This window comes from Mesoplodon densirostris, chromosome 19, assembly GCF_025265405.1.
Source record: "Mesoplodon densirostris isolate mMesDen1 chromosome 19, mMesDen1 primary haplotype, whole genome shotgun sequence".
Lineage (NCBI taxonomy): Eukaryota > Metazoa > Chordata > Mammalia > Artiodactyla > Ziphiidae > Mesoplodon > Mesoplodon densirostris.
Window position 1 is genome coordinate 34,176,758 of NC_082679.1, and position 16,229 is coordinate 34,192,986.

Consider the following 16,229-nt stretch of genomic DNA (forward strand, 5'->3'; position numbering starts at 1 on the left):
CTTAGAGTTAACTGGACAGCAGAGATTAGCATTTAGAACATTGATTAATGAGACCCAGAAGTATCTTCAATACATTCGCAACATATGCTCTAAATAGCAATTATGAATAATGAAAAACAGAATGCTCTGTACCGAGTAATGCAATATATATATGGGCTACACATGTACCCATAAACAAAATATTTTACATTTTCAAAGGTTTTAGAAGTAAACCTAAATACTATTCAGGATGTTGATCATATTCAGATATTTTATATAAGGTCCCTTAGCCATAGAGGCATACCATATGTATGATCAGTCTGAATTGATTTTTTTGAGGCTTGGTCTTTTATTTTACCAGAATATTACTTTGCTAATGGTCTCCGGAAACTCAAATGGAAATTAGCTCTAATCCCTACCTAAGCTTGCACGATAAGGGAAAGGTCACTTTTATTTTCTAAAACAATAAAAACTTCCTAAAGAATAGGATAACAAGAAATGTAAAAATGTCAAAACTCTAAGTAGAGCTAGAAAGGAAATTGATACTCTTCATAAAATTAAAAACCTGTAAAAGAGCAGCAACAGTAGATACTTAAAATCACCAAGGCTAAAAAGAAGACTAATAAGACGATGTTTATTATTACATATAGTAAGTAACCCTGCCCACAAGAATACTGGCCTAGAGACGCTCACACATATTCACAATGAACTCTGAAACTGAAACCATGGAGATGATATGGGTACAGTTCCCCAAATTTATATACCACTGAGCTCCAATACTCACCTGCTACCATCATCTAATTTCAACAGTCATATAACATACTCATCAGAGAAGCAGGGGAAATGATTTATCAACCTTGTTTTATCTCCCCCTAGATTATGATATGACTATATTGGAGATAATTTTGCCATTAACTTCATTAAGAATGCTGAAGTGTTTGACAAAATCTGTTTTAAAAGCCAGCCTTGGGCAAGATCAACAGAGATAGATTCAAGTAGTAACAGATTGGCTTTTAATGGCCTTGAGTCTTGAATCTTAATTCAAATTTTCCAAGAGTATCATTACTTTCTGAAAGAGGGTCATTGGGACCTTAATCCAATTACTAGCATTCTTAGGGAGGAAACTGATAAGTAACTTTTCTTTGAGCGCTCTGAACCCTCAAGGTGTTAGGAAACCAAGAGCCTACTTGTTGGTGGGCCTGTTGTTTGTACTGAGTGATAACCACACCCATACTTTATTCCAGTAGTTTATGCACTTCAGTAGGTGTTAAGCTAGATCTCACCTCTCCTCCAAAATGCCATCTTTCATAACTCACACGATTAATTCAATAAAATTCTGTAGACCTCATAGTCCTTTTTCTAAATCCTCAGAATAAGTGCAACTTGTTTAATCTAGTTAATGAATCTGAACTTGCAAGGGAGTCAGATGTCTTTTCAGTTAGAGCTTCAATTGGAGCCAAGTTTTCCTTCAATGAAAAAATATTACGTAAGCCACATGAAAAAAATATATACACAGATTTTTCTGAGTCAAACAACTCTATTCTTTTCTTGGAAGAGAATTTGGCACTGTTTGCACCAACAGTACCCTGACCAATGGCAAGATGAAAGTTATTTCCAGTAAAGCTTTTTCTAAATAAGAAGAGTTCTATTTCATTCTTTGTGAAACAACATTCAAGTGTTGACAACCTTTGCCGCCTTTCTTGGACAACCATGACTTGCCTTAATCATCATTAGCTTTTAAGAATAAACCCGAAATGAAGAATCTCACAGTGTAAATAAAAGCTCAGAATTAATTCTCCTAAAGAAACTTCTGCATAGTTGACTCAAAGGGCTGTGAAAAAATGGAGAAATAGCTTTACCCAAAAGACATAATCAACAATAATGTTAATCTTCCTTTTTTTAGCTAAGTTGCTTAAGAGGTATACTGGATTCCTTGTCTTTACACAAAACCTAGACCCTGGCTTAAAATGGAACAAGCTAAGAGTCACATAAAAGGTTCTCTTTAGAGGTGACAATTTCAGATTGATACAGAGGTAAGTATTAAGATCAGTAGGAATGTGAACCAAATGAAAGGACTCCATTTGAAGTGTGTAATAGCCAGTTATAACTCAGCTGTATCTTATACACATCCCTCGAGTTTCTTTATTACTTTTCACTTCATCCCACTGAAGTCCTTGTGAGTGTGAACAGAGACTGCTAAGTGCATTTCCCCACCTTGTGTCCGGTTGGGAGTTGACACAATGGGATAGACCAAGTGCTCTTTCTTAAAATCCCTGCAACATTTCTCCTCTTTTCAGCTAACCTCCCTCCTCTTTTCATCACCCGCAATCGTTTCCAGCTCCTCTTCTTCCATTTCTATGTAAACGTAAATGATGCTCAAGGTAAAAACAAATGATGGGGCCTCCCTGGTGGCGCAAGTGGTTGAGAGTCCGCCTGCCGATGCAGGGGATACGGGTTCGTGCCCCGGTCTGGGAGGATCCCATATGCCGCGGAGCGGCTGGGCCCGTGAGCCATGGCCGCTGAGCCTGCGCGTCCGGAGCCTGCGCGTCCGGAGCCTGTGCTCCGCAGCGGGGGAGGCCACAACAGTGAGAGGCCCGCATACCGCAAAAAAAAAAAAAAAAAAAAAAAAAACAAAAAAACAAATGATGCTCAGTGTTCTGGCCTTGTCTTGCTCCTTACGCACTCTGAGAAATCCTGATTACTTCTATGTGCTCACATCTATGTGCAGATGGTCCCCAAATCTATAGCTTCATCTCCAACAGACTGAGTTCTAGACCCACACGGAAGCAACTCAAATTCAATCCCTACCATGTCAAACTCTCATCTTCCCCGTGGGGGAAAAAAATAACACTCCTCTCTTCCTAGGTTAAGCCTCTCCATTTACTGATATCCACGCTGGCTCTCAAACTAAAACCCAGTGTATCTTTTATTCCTTCAAATTCCAGGGGATCACCAAACCTTAAATAGATGATTCTTTCTCTTGAATGTCTCACTAATCTGGTACCTCCTGTCCATGCCTTCCTTTGCTAAAATAAAAGCAAACACTTCATAACAAAAGGACGTTTTAATTGAGTTCCTTCTCTCTGGTCCCTCTCTTTATAACACATTCTATGTACAAGCCAAGTTATCTTTCTAAAGCATAAATTTGCTTATGCCATTCCTCTATGCAAATAATTAGTCAGCTCTCAACTACCAACAGGGGAAAGGCTACCACATTTCTTTCTTCAACTCATTTCTTTCTTCCCCCATGTCACACTGCTCATGACACCCATAAATGGACATGTAATTTCATTGCTCTTTCTACCAGAATGCTGGCCTCTCTCTTCTGCCTCACAAACTTTTATGTATCCTCTTAGACCTAATTCAAACATCACCTTCTCAATAAAGGCTTCCTCAAATCACTCTCCTAAGCAGAATCGATGACCATCTCAGTACACCAGATACATCAATTATACCTCTAATCACATCTGGAGCTAGTTTTAAACATTGCTATTTGTTCCCAGTGGGAAGTCCCAGGGGCAATAATTCTCTTAGAAATCTTTGTATCACCAGAACGAAGTAAAACACCAAGCACAGAGTAAGTGTACCACACATAATTAATAAATGAGGAATGAGTAATTGTGTACCTACAAGTAAGTTCAGTGAAACAGAATACTTTTCTAGGCATTCGGAAAAGTCATACCTGCAACTAAGTTTTTACTTCACACTGTGCATATGTGAATCATGTGCCATTTCCCTGACAAAAGCAAAGATGTAAAACGATTGGAACTTACTACGTGATAAACCTCATCAAAGGTGCAAGACTGTCCAATAGAGCAGCAGTTCAGCCAACTAACCAGATGAAACTTGCCTACCTGGACATTAACTTAGAACCAGAGCAGTTCAGAATTTCTGGAAAGTCTAGTGCAAGCCTTCCCTTTTGCTGATTTAGGAAAATTAAGGCTACAAGAGTTAAGTGACTTACTCAATGCCTTACAACTAATAGGAGAAGCCAGATCTTCCAATTTTCAGTTGAATACACTTTCCACAGAAAATAAGTAAATATAAAAGAGTGAAGAAAAAAAATTAAACCACCATAAATTCAAATGCTACTCCAAATCCATGAAGCCAAAGAAGGTACTACTGTGAATGAAATTCAAAGACATGCGCATGGGGTGATTCCCAATTCTCTGGTAGGTTATATACTAAAGGCAATTAACTCACTCTGTTGGATTCATCAGCATCCTCTTCATTGATGGAGCTAGAAGGGGAGGGAGTCGCCGATTTGCTCGCTGGAGGTGAAGGAGACGTGTGGGGCACACTGGCACCTCCCAAATTCAACCCCAACTGGGCGCTGAGCTGAGACTGGTTGATGGTGGTGAGCTGGGCAGGAGGCATGATCCCAGAGCGAGCAGCATCCGTCATGTGGATGATGGACCTCATGATCAGGGAGGGATCCTGACGGTATTGTGAAACTTGTGTGTGGCTCTGATCCTAAAGGGGCAACAGCAAGGGGGGGAATTCTTAGTTTTCCCAAACATCAATGAGCTTACAGGGGTTGGGAACGAAATGGGGAAAGGGGATCAAAAGGTACCAACTGCCAGTTACAAAATAAGTACATCATAAGGATGTAATACACAGCATGGTGGCTGTAGGTAACAGGACTGTATTGCATATTGGAAAGTTGTTAAGAGAGCCGATCATAAAAGTCCTCTTCACAATAAAAAAAAAAACCTTTTTTGTAACTGTATGATGACAAATGTTAACTAGACTTACTGTGGTGATAATTTTGCAATATATACAAATATCCGATCATTACATTGTACACTTGAAACTAATATAATATTAGATGTCAATTATACCTCAATTAAAAAAAATGAACTTATAATGTCAGAAGTTCCTTAGATAGGTTTGACTTGTAATTTTGATAGATCTGACTTATCTCAGGATAGCTATTAATTATCTAGTTATTAATTTATTAATTAGAAGGACTCATGCCAGAAAGCTGAAAGGTCAAAAGCACAAAGCCCAAATTATCCAGCCTAGTCTATTGCACCAGAGAACTATCACTGGATGACTTAACTAAGTGATAACAAAACACTACTAGCAAAGGGAAGAGAAACAGCCACCTCTTGCTTCGTACTGAGGAAACTGATGACAAGGAAAGGGTGGAAACAGAGGTCTAACCCTTTCAGGCTCACCAGTTGGTTTGCCATCCTTCTCCTGCATAGTTCTGGTTCTATTACCCTTTCCCCAGCTCTGTAAAAGGGGAGAATCAGTTCTCTATTTTATCCTCCCAGGCATGCATACGCCATATAGAGAGAATGGGCTAGAGAAGCACAGAGCAAGCATCTGTTTGCTTCAGGGCACCCTCTCTGTAAAACCCTCTGTGGTTAACCAGAGGGTCATTCCAATTCTGAATTACATTGTCAACGACATTTGGAAGTCATTCCATGTCCTCAGGATTGGATATCACTTTTTTCATCTTAAACCTGCTTTGTTTTCTTCTGTTCAACCCATCTGATTTAAGGCACTAATGAATGTTTAAAAATATGTATAAGGAGGAGGTAAAGACAATCAGAATTAGCTTCTCTGAAAGTTACTGCCGTCACTTCAAACGTGGCCGTCTCTGTATTGGGCAGTCATGTAAAAGGCTTTAGAGTTGCTTCTTCTTCTTTTAATGCCAAAGAATCAAAAAATGAAGACATGCTTTTCAAATGACTTACTTTAAGACTTGTCATTTAGAGTGAGTCTGTGATTTTCTTGAAACCAAATTCTCCTGACTCACACTGACCCAGAATCTAATTTTATACACAAGCCTATGAATTCCTCTTTTGAATCTTCCTGATAAGGCTTATTTTGCTCTTTAAAGAAACAAATGAGTTGTAACTTGGAGCGCTTGGTTTCTTAATATTAAATATTACAATGCCACTAAAGAAGAAGCCAGAGCTATCAGCAGGAAACTAGTTGAATAAATCATGATCGACCATACTACAAAGTATTATGAGGCTTTTTAAAATAATGAATTAGATTTATGTGTATTGACCTAGAGAAATGATTCTCAATTTTGGCTCTAATGACATTTTGGACCAGATAATTCTTTGCTGTGGGAGCTGTCCTTTGCATTGCAGGATGTTCACAGTAACCTTGGCCTCCACCTACTAGATGCCAGTAGCAACCTCCCTCCCCTCACCAGTCATGACAATCAAAAATGTCTCCAGGGCTTCCCTGGTGGCGCAGTGGTTGAGAGTCCGCCTGCCAATGCACGGGACATGGATTCGTGTCCTGGTCCGGGAAGATCCCACATGCCGTGGAGCAGCTGGGCCTGTGAGCCATGGCCGCTGGGCCTGCGCGTCCGGAGCCTGTGCTCCGCAACGGGAGAGGCCACAACAGTGAGAGGCCCGCGTACCGCAAAAACAAAAAAAAACAAAAAAATTTCTCCAGACATTGCCCCCTGGAGGGCAAAACTGCTCCCATTTCTAGAAAACCACTAATCTAGAGTGATATGCAAGATATAGCAAGTGAAAAAGCAAGTTGCAAAATAGAGTACAGCCCCTTTTTGTTTAAAAAGAAAGTGTATAAACCATGGTTACATTATATCGGATTGGATTGGAGGGGCAAGGAGGGGAGCATCTTAACTTTTTCCATTTAACAAAACAAAAGAAGCAAAAACTAAAACACTGCTTAGGAAAAACTAAAAAGAAGAGACACAAGTAGTTAAAATAGTCTGTAGCTAATTGCTAGGGTTTAATACTAAACATATAAATTTTCCACTTCTTACTGATTTCTGAGTTATCAAATTCCTGTGGAATCCTGGAGAAATGTGTCACTCATATCAGAAGAACCCCAACTCTTCTTTGTCTCACTGACAATATCCTCTTCCACTACTCCTAAAATATGACCTTCTCCGGGCAGGCATCCTTCAGCAGACTTGTATGACAAAAGTGGATTTTATGCTATCAGTTTGTCCTAATTTCTTCTTATTAGCATTCTTCACACATTTAGCTATTTCTCTTCAAAAATCTGAGCTGACTGTCCACTCGTCCGCATTCTTTTAAAGTTCCACCATTTCTTGCTTACTTCACTTCCAGCCCCCAACTCCTTGGATTTAAGCTATTTTATTCTTTTCTTTTTATTGTTTTTTAACATCTTTATTGGATTATAATTGCTTTACAAGGGTGTCTTAGCTACTGCTGTATAACAAAGTGAATCAGCTATACGTATACCTATATCCTCATATACCCTCTCTCTTGCATCTCCCTCCCTCCCTCCCTATCCCACCCCTCTAGGTGGTCACAAAGCATGGAGCTGATCTCCCTGTGCTATGGGCTGCTTCCCACTAGCTATCTATTTTACATTTGGTAGTGTATATATATCCATGCCACTCTCTCACTTTGTCCCAGCTTACCCTTCCCCCTCCCCGTGTCCTCAAGTCCATTCTCTACATCTGTGTCTTTATTCCTGTCCTGCCCCTAGGTTCTTCAGAACCTTTTTTTTTTTTTTTTTTTTTTTTAGAATATACATGTGTTAGCATACGGTATATGTTTTTCTCTGTCTGACTTACTTCACTCCGTATGACACTCTCTAGGTCCATCCACCTCACTACAAACAACTCAATTTCTTTTCTTTTTATGGCTGAGTAATATTCCATTGTATATAATGTGCCACATCTTCCTTATCCATTCATCTGTCGATGGAAACTCAGGTTGCTTCCAATTTCTGGCTGTTGTAAATAGAGCTGCAATGAGCATTGTGGTACATGACTCTTTTTGAATTATGGTTTTCTCAGGGTATATGCCCAGTAGTGGGATTGCTGGGTCATATGGTAGTTCTATTTTTAGTTTTTTAAGGAACCTCCATACTGTTGTCCATAGTGGCTGTATCCATTTACATTCCCACCAACAGTGCAAGAGGGATCCCTTTTCTCCACACCCTCTCCAGCATTTATTGTTTGTAGTTTTTTTTGATGATGGCCATTCTGACTGGTGTAAGGTGATACCTCACTGTAGTTTTGATTTACATTTCTCTAATGATTAGTGATGTTGAGCACCCTTTCATGTGTTTGTTGGCAATCTGTATATCTTCTTTGGGGAAATGTCTATTTAGGTCTTCTGCCCATCTTTGGATTGGGTTTTTATTTATTTTTTTGATATTGAGCTGCATGAGCTTAAGCTATTTTATTCTTAATTTTAGTCTCCAAATACATCTTTCAGAAGGCATTTTAAAAGTCTTTTCAGACTTCTTTAAATCTAAGTATTTTAAAATATCTACAGGCCACTCTAGAGTATTTTAATTCTGACTGAATAATAATAAATTAGTTAACTGGCATGGCCATGAAATATGAGGATACGACTTAACATAGTTTTCTCATTAACTGAGGAGTCACTTTGTTTTCTTTACTTCTATGCCCATGAACATCAGCATGTATAGGTACTTGACTGATGCATCCCAGACCTACAGTATTTCAGAGGAATCTCATGGTCACACAGAAGGCCAAGGAGTTAGTTTTCTTGGTTTTATCAGCTCTTCCTGAATTCCACCTGCAATTTATGCCTTTATGATGGACCTGGTTGCCTGAGAGTTCTTGTTGACAAACAGCCAAGGTTCACAAACAAGGAACATTGACTGTATGTTTACTCGGGGCCAGGATTTGTGCTAAGCTTAATACACATTTTCCAATTCAATCCTCTAACTTTCTGAATTAGATACTATTATACCTATTCTTGGCTAAGAGTGATTCTCTAGGCTACTGAGCTAGTTGGTGACTGCTTGATGGAGAAACTGTGCTCTAGGGAGCCATGGTGCCACCACAGTGGAAGCACATACTGATGGAGAGAGAGATGAATGGGGCTCTGAGTTCTGTACTGCCACCATCCATCCCCCTTTAACAAAAGCAACTCAGTTTTCATTTGCTTTATAAATTGAGATTCCTCACAACATTTCACCAAGAAAAAATGGGTTTTCCTGAAGTGGGGACAGTGTGAAAACCACTCCTGAAGCATACTGGTGGTGGGGCTAAGGTCTTGGAAAAACTTAGAGCCATCTACATGGTCTTCAGATCCAAAAAATGCTGGCGCACCTTTTCTAATCTCCCACAGGACAATACACCAAGGACCGTTAAAATATTGTCAAGTAACCTCTGAACCACATAATCAATGCATCAAATTGTGCTAGCATTTACCAAGGTACACAGCTCTCCAATAATAAATTCCTATGTGTAAGGATTACAGTATAAGATTAATGGTGAAAGTATCTCTTTAGAGAGTCAAGTTCCTTTAGGGCCACCAATTATTAACAACTTCCTTGGGGAACCTGGCGATCCTGAAAAGCTCCAATCATTTTCTATTTTTTAAAAAAGGTAACCTTTAAAAGACACTTCCTTGGATCTTAGGATTTCTACCTAAAAAGAGAAAGATGTCAGCTCAGTTGAAAAGTGTTTATTGAGCACTTACTATGTGCCAGGCCAGATATCTTTGAAAACTAGAAAATTACCATATGGTTCTTTTAAACATGACTCTAATTTAGAAGGGACTGATGAATTTACTATAACAAAGTGTAAGCAAGAATAATTCATATATACTCCTCCAAAATAGCTCACCATTTTTCCTAGTAGTACTGACATGAGAAGAAAATGTATAACCATGGATATAGCCCTAAGAAATTTAATGCGTTTTTGAGACTTCTCTGGTGGCGCAGTGGTTAAGAATCTGCCTGCCAATGCAGGGGACACGGGTTCAAGCCCCGGTCTGGGAAGATCCCACATGCTGCGAAGCAACTAAGCCCGTGTGCCACAACTACTGAGCCTGCACTCTAGAGCCCGCGAGCCACAACTACTGAGCCCATGTGCCACAACTACTGAAGCCCGTGTGCCTAGAGTCCGTGCTGCACAACAGGAGAAGCCACTGCAATGAGAAGCCCGTGCACCCCAATGAAGAGTAGCCCCCGCTCGCCGCAACTAGAGAAAGCCCACGCAGCAACAAGACCCAACGCAGCCAAAAATAAATAAATTAATTAAAAAAAAAGATATTACATAGATGTAGACTGTATTTCCCCACACTGTACATTAAAAAAAAAGAAATTTAATGCATTTTTGTAAATCATTACGTTTCACTTATTAAAATTAAGCCTTGAAAGATTTACCAATGATCACTGAAAGGCAAAGCAACTAGTGGGTTATAAGAGATTGCTATTAGCGCATCCAACAATAAGGACTGAATGCTGGTAGCTTCTTCAACTCCTTTCACAATTATGTTTCATATGGAGAGTTTACTTGTATCACTTCCTAAACTGTTCATCATTTGGAAACAACTCATTCTCTCTTCTTATCTCACTCTGTCTTCTAATTGATAATATTAGATAAGAGTTTCTCAACCTCCACAGTACTGACATTTTGGTCTGGGTAATTCTTTGTTAGGAGAACGCATCATGTTCTTTGCTTACAATGCACCTTGAGCATTGTAAATGCTTAACAGCATCTCTCGTCTCTACCCACTAGTTGCCAATAGCCTCCCCTCCCCCACAGGTTGTGACAACCATATGTCTCCAGACATTGGCAAATGTCCCCTGATGGGCAAAATCCACCCCCCTTTCCGGTTTGAGAATGACTTTATTAGACAAATATAATGGAAATCATCTTCCTGAGGGGGAGGAGAAGGGAGTGTCCAAAGATTAGGTTCTGTCTGTGAAAACAGAACACATGTGCATAAACAAGATTCAAACTGTGATGCTGTGAAAAAAATAAGCTATACCAAAAAAAATTATTCTGGGGAGGGTAGCTACATTTGATTAAGTCAGCAAGAAAGGCTTCTCCAAGATGACTGTTGAGCTGATACCTAAAGAATGAGGAGAAGCCAATCAGGAAATGAGGAGAAAGTATGTTCCTGGCAGAGGGAAGAGCATATGCAAAGTCTGAGGTGGGAGAGGGCTTGGCACTCTTGAGAAATGGAAAGGTGGGAGCTGGGTAGGCAAGGTAAACAGCGAAATGCAATGGGATTGGAGAGATGGGAATGGGCCAGAGCATGCAAGGTGAGGAAATCAGGGGATGCTTCCCTGCAGAGGTGACCCACTGGGCTGAGGTGTAAAGGAAGAGAAGAAGCTAACTGAGCTAGAAAAGAGGGAAGAGCATCGTATGCAGAGAAGAAGAACTTGTACAGAGTCACGTGGCATAAGGAAGCACATCACGGATAAGTAAAGGAGAGGTCAGCGTTACTGGCCAGGGAAAGCGAGGCTCGCTGTGAAGCTGGAGAGGCAAGTAATGGCCAAAAGTAACAGGCCTTGTAATCCATCCTAGATTTTATTCACCATGTAGAAGGACGCCACTCAAAGTTTAAAGGCTTGGTACCTATCCAGTGATGTTACTCATTCCAATAAGTATTAACTGATCAGGGGACTGCCCTGGTGGTCCAGTGGTTACGACTCCGCCTTCCAGTGCAGGGGGTGCGGGTTCCATCCCTGGTCAGGGAGCTAAGATCCCAGATGCCTTGCAGCCAAAACGCCAAAACATAAAACAGAAGCAATATTGTAACAAATTCAATTAAGACTTTAAAAATGGTCCATATCAAAAAAAGTCTTAAAAAAATATTTTCAATGGACAGAGGATTAATCTCCAAAATATATAAACAGCTCATTCAGCTCAATATTAAAAAAACAAACTACCCAATCCAAAAATGGGCAGAAGACCTAAACAGACATTTCTCCAAAGAAGACATGCAGGTGGCCAAGAAGCACATGAAAAGCTTCTCAGTGTCACTAATTATTAGAGAAATGCAAATCAAAACTACAATGAGGTATCACCTCACACCAGTTAGAATGGGCATCATCAGAAAATCTACAAACAACAAATGCTGGGGAGGGTGTGGAGAAAAGGGAACCCTCTTGCACTGTTGGTGGGAATGTAAATTGATACAGCCACTATGGAGAACAGCATGGATGTTCCTTAAAAAACTAAAAATAGAACTACCATATGACCCAGCAATCCCACTACTGGGCATATACCCAGGGAAAACCATAATTCAAAAAGACACATGCACTCCAGTGTTCCCTGCAGCACTATTTACAATAGCCAGGTCATGGAAGCAACCTAAATGCCCATCGACAGATAAAGAAGATGTGGTACATATATACAATGGAATATTTCTCGGCCATAAAAAGGAATGAAATTGGGTCATTTGTAGAGACGTGGATGGACCTAGAGACTGTCATACAGAGTGAAGTAAGTCAGAAAAAGAGAAACAGATATTGTATATTAACGCATATATGTGGAACCTAGAAAAATGGTACAGATGAACTGGTTTGCAGGGCAGAAATAGAGACACAGATGTAGAGAACAAACGTATAGACACCAAGGGGGGAAAGTGGCAGGGGGTGGGAGCTGTGGTGTGATGAACTGGGCGATTGGGATTGACATGTATACACTAATATGCATAAAATGGATAACTAATAAGAACCTGCTGTGTAAAAAATAAATAAAATAAAATTCAAAAAAGAAAGTATTAACTGATCATACTTCATGGGCATCCATCAATTGTGGACAACTTGGATTTAATTATAAATAGTATAAATATATAGCCTAACACCTCAACTTATGTTTTGAAGAGTACTCAAGGATTAATTTTTGCAATCAGAAAGGTCATTCAGAATGGGCAGGCCATGGACTTCTAACAGGAGGCACATTGCCTTCTATCTATAAGTACAATTCAACGAAGCCTTTGTGCAACAATGCCTTGATGGTTTGTCTATGTCTTGGTAGGGGGAGTGCTCAGCTGAGGCTTGCTTCTCTCTACCTGATGAAAGAGCCTCTTTGTCTTTTGTTTTTTTAAAACAGGAAACCAAGGAATGGGGAATTTAGGGTAGAGGTCCCCTGTTTTCTTAAATTGCCTGAAATCCAGTCTATTATTGAACGTTAATCATTTGAGTGCACGGTTAAATATCTGAATAATTTTATATTAAAAAGGAAACTTTACATCACTAGCATAAATTAAAAACTGGAATCACCATAACCAATGGAGTGTCAGATAAATACTAAGTAAAGGAAATACTGAATAATTCCATTACAGTCCATCTAAATATGCAGACCTGCCTAAGGTTCTGAGCCAGAGTTCTGCTCTCTCTTTTTAAAAAAGGATGAAAGAGAGATGTGAAAGACTCATTAGCCCCAAACTGAGACTTCCTTCTTGACTTCAGATTGAAAGAGAACGGAAAGGTGAAAAAACGTCCCTACTGTGTAAATCACTGTGTTATATTACCATGTCCATACTTCATATAAGATATGTGGGGTTTGGGGGGATGGGAATGGTTTGCTCTTATTTCTTTAGCCAAGAAAACTCTCCCTCCTCTACATATTCAAATCTTTTTCACTCCTACTTTCGGGCCAGGGAGCAAGGACCTGTCCCTCCACGAAGTCCTCTCAGAGTGAATTTCCCTTTCCTTCACATGCCTGGAATTTATCTTTCTGATGCATACTTGGTGATACATAATCACACATACTCCTGTTTTGCGTTTTTGTTTCTTTTACAAATGTAAGATATAAGCTTTCGAATAGATTTTTAAATTTTAAGTATCACACCTTATTCTATTTTATCTACTGATATTTTTACTCAGTTCAATGATGCTTACTTCCATCTGAGTTGATTTTACACAAAGGATTTTTAAAAATCTAACATGCAAATGTATTTAATGCACCTTCCATCTACATTTACAAGTAAATATTCCCTGTAACAATGTAGCATCAGGTTTTCATAATAAAGGGTAACATGTAATTAAGAAGCAAATAACCCAAATATATTAGAAAGTGTGACTAAATACATTTTCACTATGTGGTTTTTTAATCAATATTTCTTGAGAAATGGAGTAATTAATTATCAGTAATAAAATTTGCTTTGTACTAATAAATATCAGAGAAGTACAAATAGGAAATCCATTAATTTTATGCTCAATTATTTAGTTATGTCCTATAGCGAGGTTAAAATTTTATTTCCAAATAAACAATCTATCAACATTTACGCGTAGCGAGTGCATTCCTAACCCAAATAGAAACTGAAACAAACACAGTCGTGCCAAATACACCAATGATAATTACAGACCTACATACCCTAAGCGTTATATTTATCAAAATATCTGCACCCAAATAGATACTTTTTACTTAACAACTACTCTCAGAGTTATAATCAAACATACCAACACATGAAAGTTTTGTGAAAACCAGTCTTCCCCAAAGTTAATAGTTTCTTAGCAAAATAAAAATTTCAAGAGTTTATCATAAAACAATGGTATTTTCTTATGTACCCTCTAACTCCTTTGTTTTACCAAGGAGTCAGCTCTGTGTTGATTTTATTCAATCCTAAATTAAAATTTTAAGGAGGAATTCCATTTTTACAGCTGTTGATATTTTAAACCTCTTCCCCACCTCCATTTTTATTTAGTATTAAGGTACGCTCTTAATAACAAATAAATATTCTTTCATTATCCTTTCATTCATTCATATATTCCACAAATATAATATTTATTGAGAGTCTCGTGTATTCCAGCCCAGACACTGTTCCAGGCCTGAGGATGACAGTAGCAAACAAGACAAATGAGGGGACAGGACAGGCCGTAAACAAGCAAAGGAGACCGTTTCTAAGGGTGACAAGTGAGGCCACAGGACAGGAGTAACTCTCATCCCTCTAAAAACTGTTTGAGCCATCAAGCCAGTTTTATTTGGGAATCTGAGTGATGTAGAATGGTGTGTCTTCTGTCCCTAACCCACAGGGAAATACTGCCAATGCTATAGAAGATTATAACTGTAGAGTATATATGTTAAAAACAAGATACAGGGAAATAAACCATAGCCTAACTTTTTACTAACACGTTTCCTTGAATGGGATAAATCAACCAAGTAATCACATGTTGCCCTTTACAAGAGCTAATTGGGTTTTGTAGAAGTTTGGAACACGCCCCTCCTTTAATACATGATCCTAAAGTTAACTCAACCTTAAAGACAACAATCATACGTTCCAGGTCAGTAGGCATTTCCAGGTCGAGAATAAAGAATATTTCTTTTAAGCCATGTATGGTACAAGGCTATTTGCTCTACCAAAAAAAGGCAGCTCGTAAAATGTCTGTGGCTTGGGTATTTTGGGTAGACGATTGTCCAGGTGTAGCAACAGTTAATTAAAGTGGACTTTGGACAACATGCCTCTTTGAAGCAGTCATCAGACTTCGAATTTTTGTATTACATGGAAGAGACACTGCTGACCAAGAACTCAGTTTGATAAATGATCGGTCTCTAATGATTAAGAACAATATATAGCACCTAGCAGGTGCTCAGCAAATGTCTGCTAGAGTTAATATGGTTTTAATTATATACTTTGGCCTTGGAACAGATAGGTCCCATTCCACTCAAAGTGAGTTATTTTGCTTATGTAAGATGTGTCTTTTCTATTGTTAATTTACAATAAGAATACGTTTCGACCATGACCTGACCAAAAATAAACATTACTGAGTTAATCGTTCAATTTGTATGAGAACTTGTTGGTCCCCCCAATGGCTAAATGGTAATCGTCCTGTGGAATTTAGCTCTGCCGCCTCTATTGACAATGGCAATGAACCTGTCCATAACAATAATAAGGGCTTGTTTTAATAGAACGTTCCATGCATTAAACACATTAATGACCCATGAAATAACTGTTTTATCTGTAACACATTAAGCTACATTGCTAAAACGATGTATTAACTGAAAAGTCTGCGATTTCTCTTAACGTAAGATTTTGGATAGTACAAAAATGGCATGAAAGTTATTTTGTGAAAATAAAAATAATTCAGAATTAGGCCCCTACTAAATGACTGTACGAAAAATCAAAACTTCTAAAATAAGCCTGGTAATTTTAGGAGTATTATTTTGATACATTCTTATTTTTCTGATCAAAAATGATGTCTGTCTGGATTATGACATAAGAGCTTTGTGAATATTTTAAAAGCTGGTACTTTTCTTCTCTGTGTGCATACCTTCTGTAGGACTTTTTTCTCTCTTAATCTCTTTCCTTAAGGGGTACAGAGACTGCCATACCCAAATTTAGCTCCCTTACTTCCATCTTTGTCAATTTTCTAGTACTATGTTTGATATTATCAGAGTACCAGTAGTGTTTTCTATAAATATGTGCTATCGTAATTAAGTCCAAAGCAATATCAAACAGAAAATGTCGCTCTTCCAAGCACGAAACATAATGCAAGAAGAAAAAATATGTGAATTATCAGTGTGTTTTATAAATTCTCTTTTGGGGGGCATACAAAAT

The 16,229-nt window shown here is 38.7% G+C and overlaps 1 protein-coding gene across 1 annotated transcript in view; it reads right to left on the reverse strand.

Annotated features, from left to right (window-relative positions):
• Positions 1-16,229, reverse strand: part of TOX3 (TOX high mobility group box family member 3) — a 104,949-nt gene that overhangs the window by 6,812 nt on the left and 81,908 nt on the right. The window contains exon 4 of the mRNA XM_060085135.1: positions 4,183-4,452. Coding sequence (XP_059941118.1) covers positions 4,183-4,452 — 270 coding nt within the window. The remainder of the gene's footprint in view (positions 1-4,182; positions 4,453-16,229) is intronic.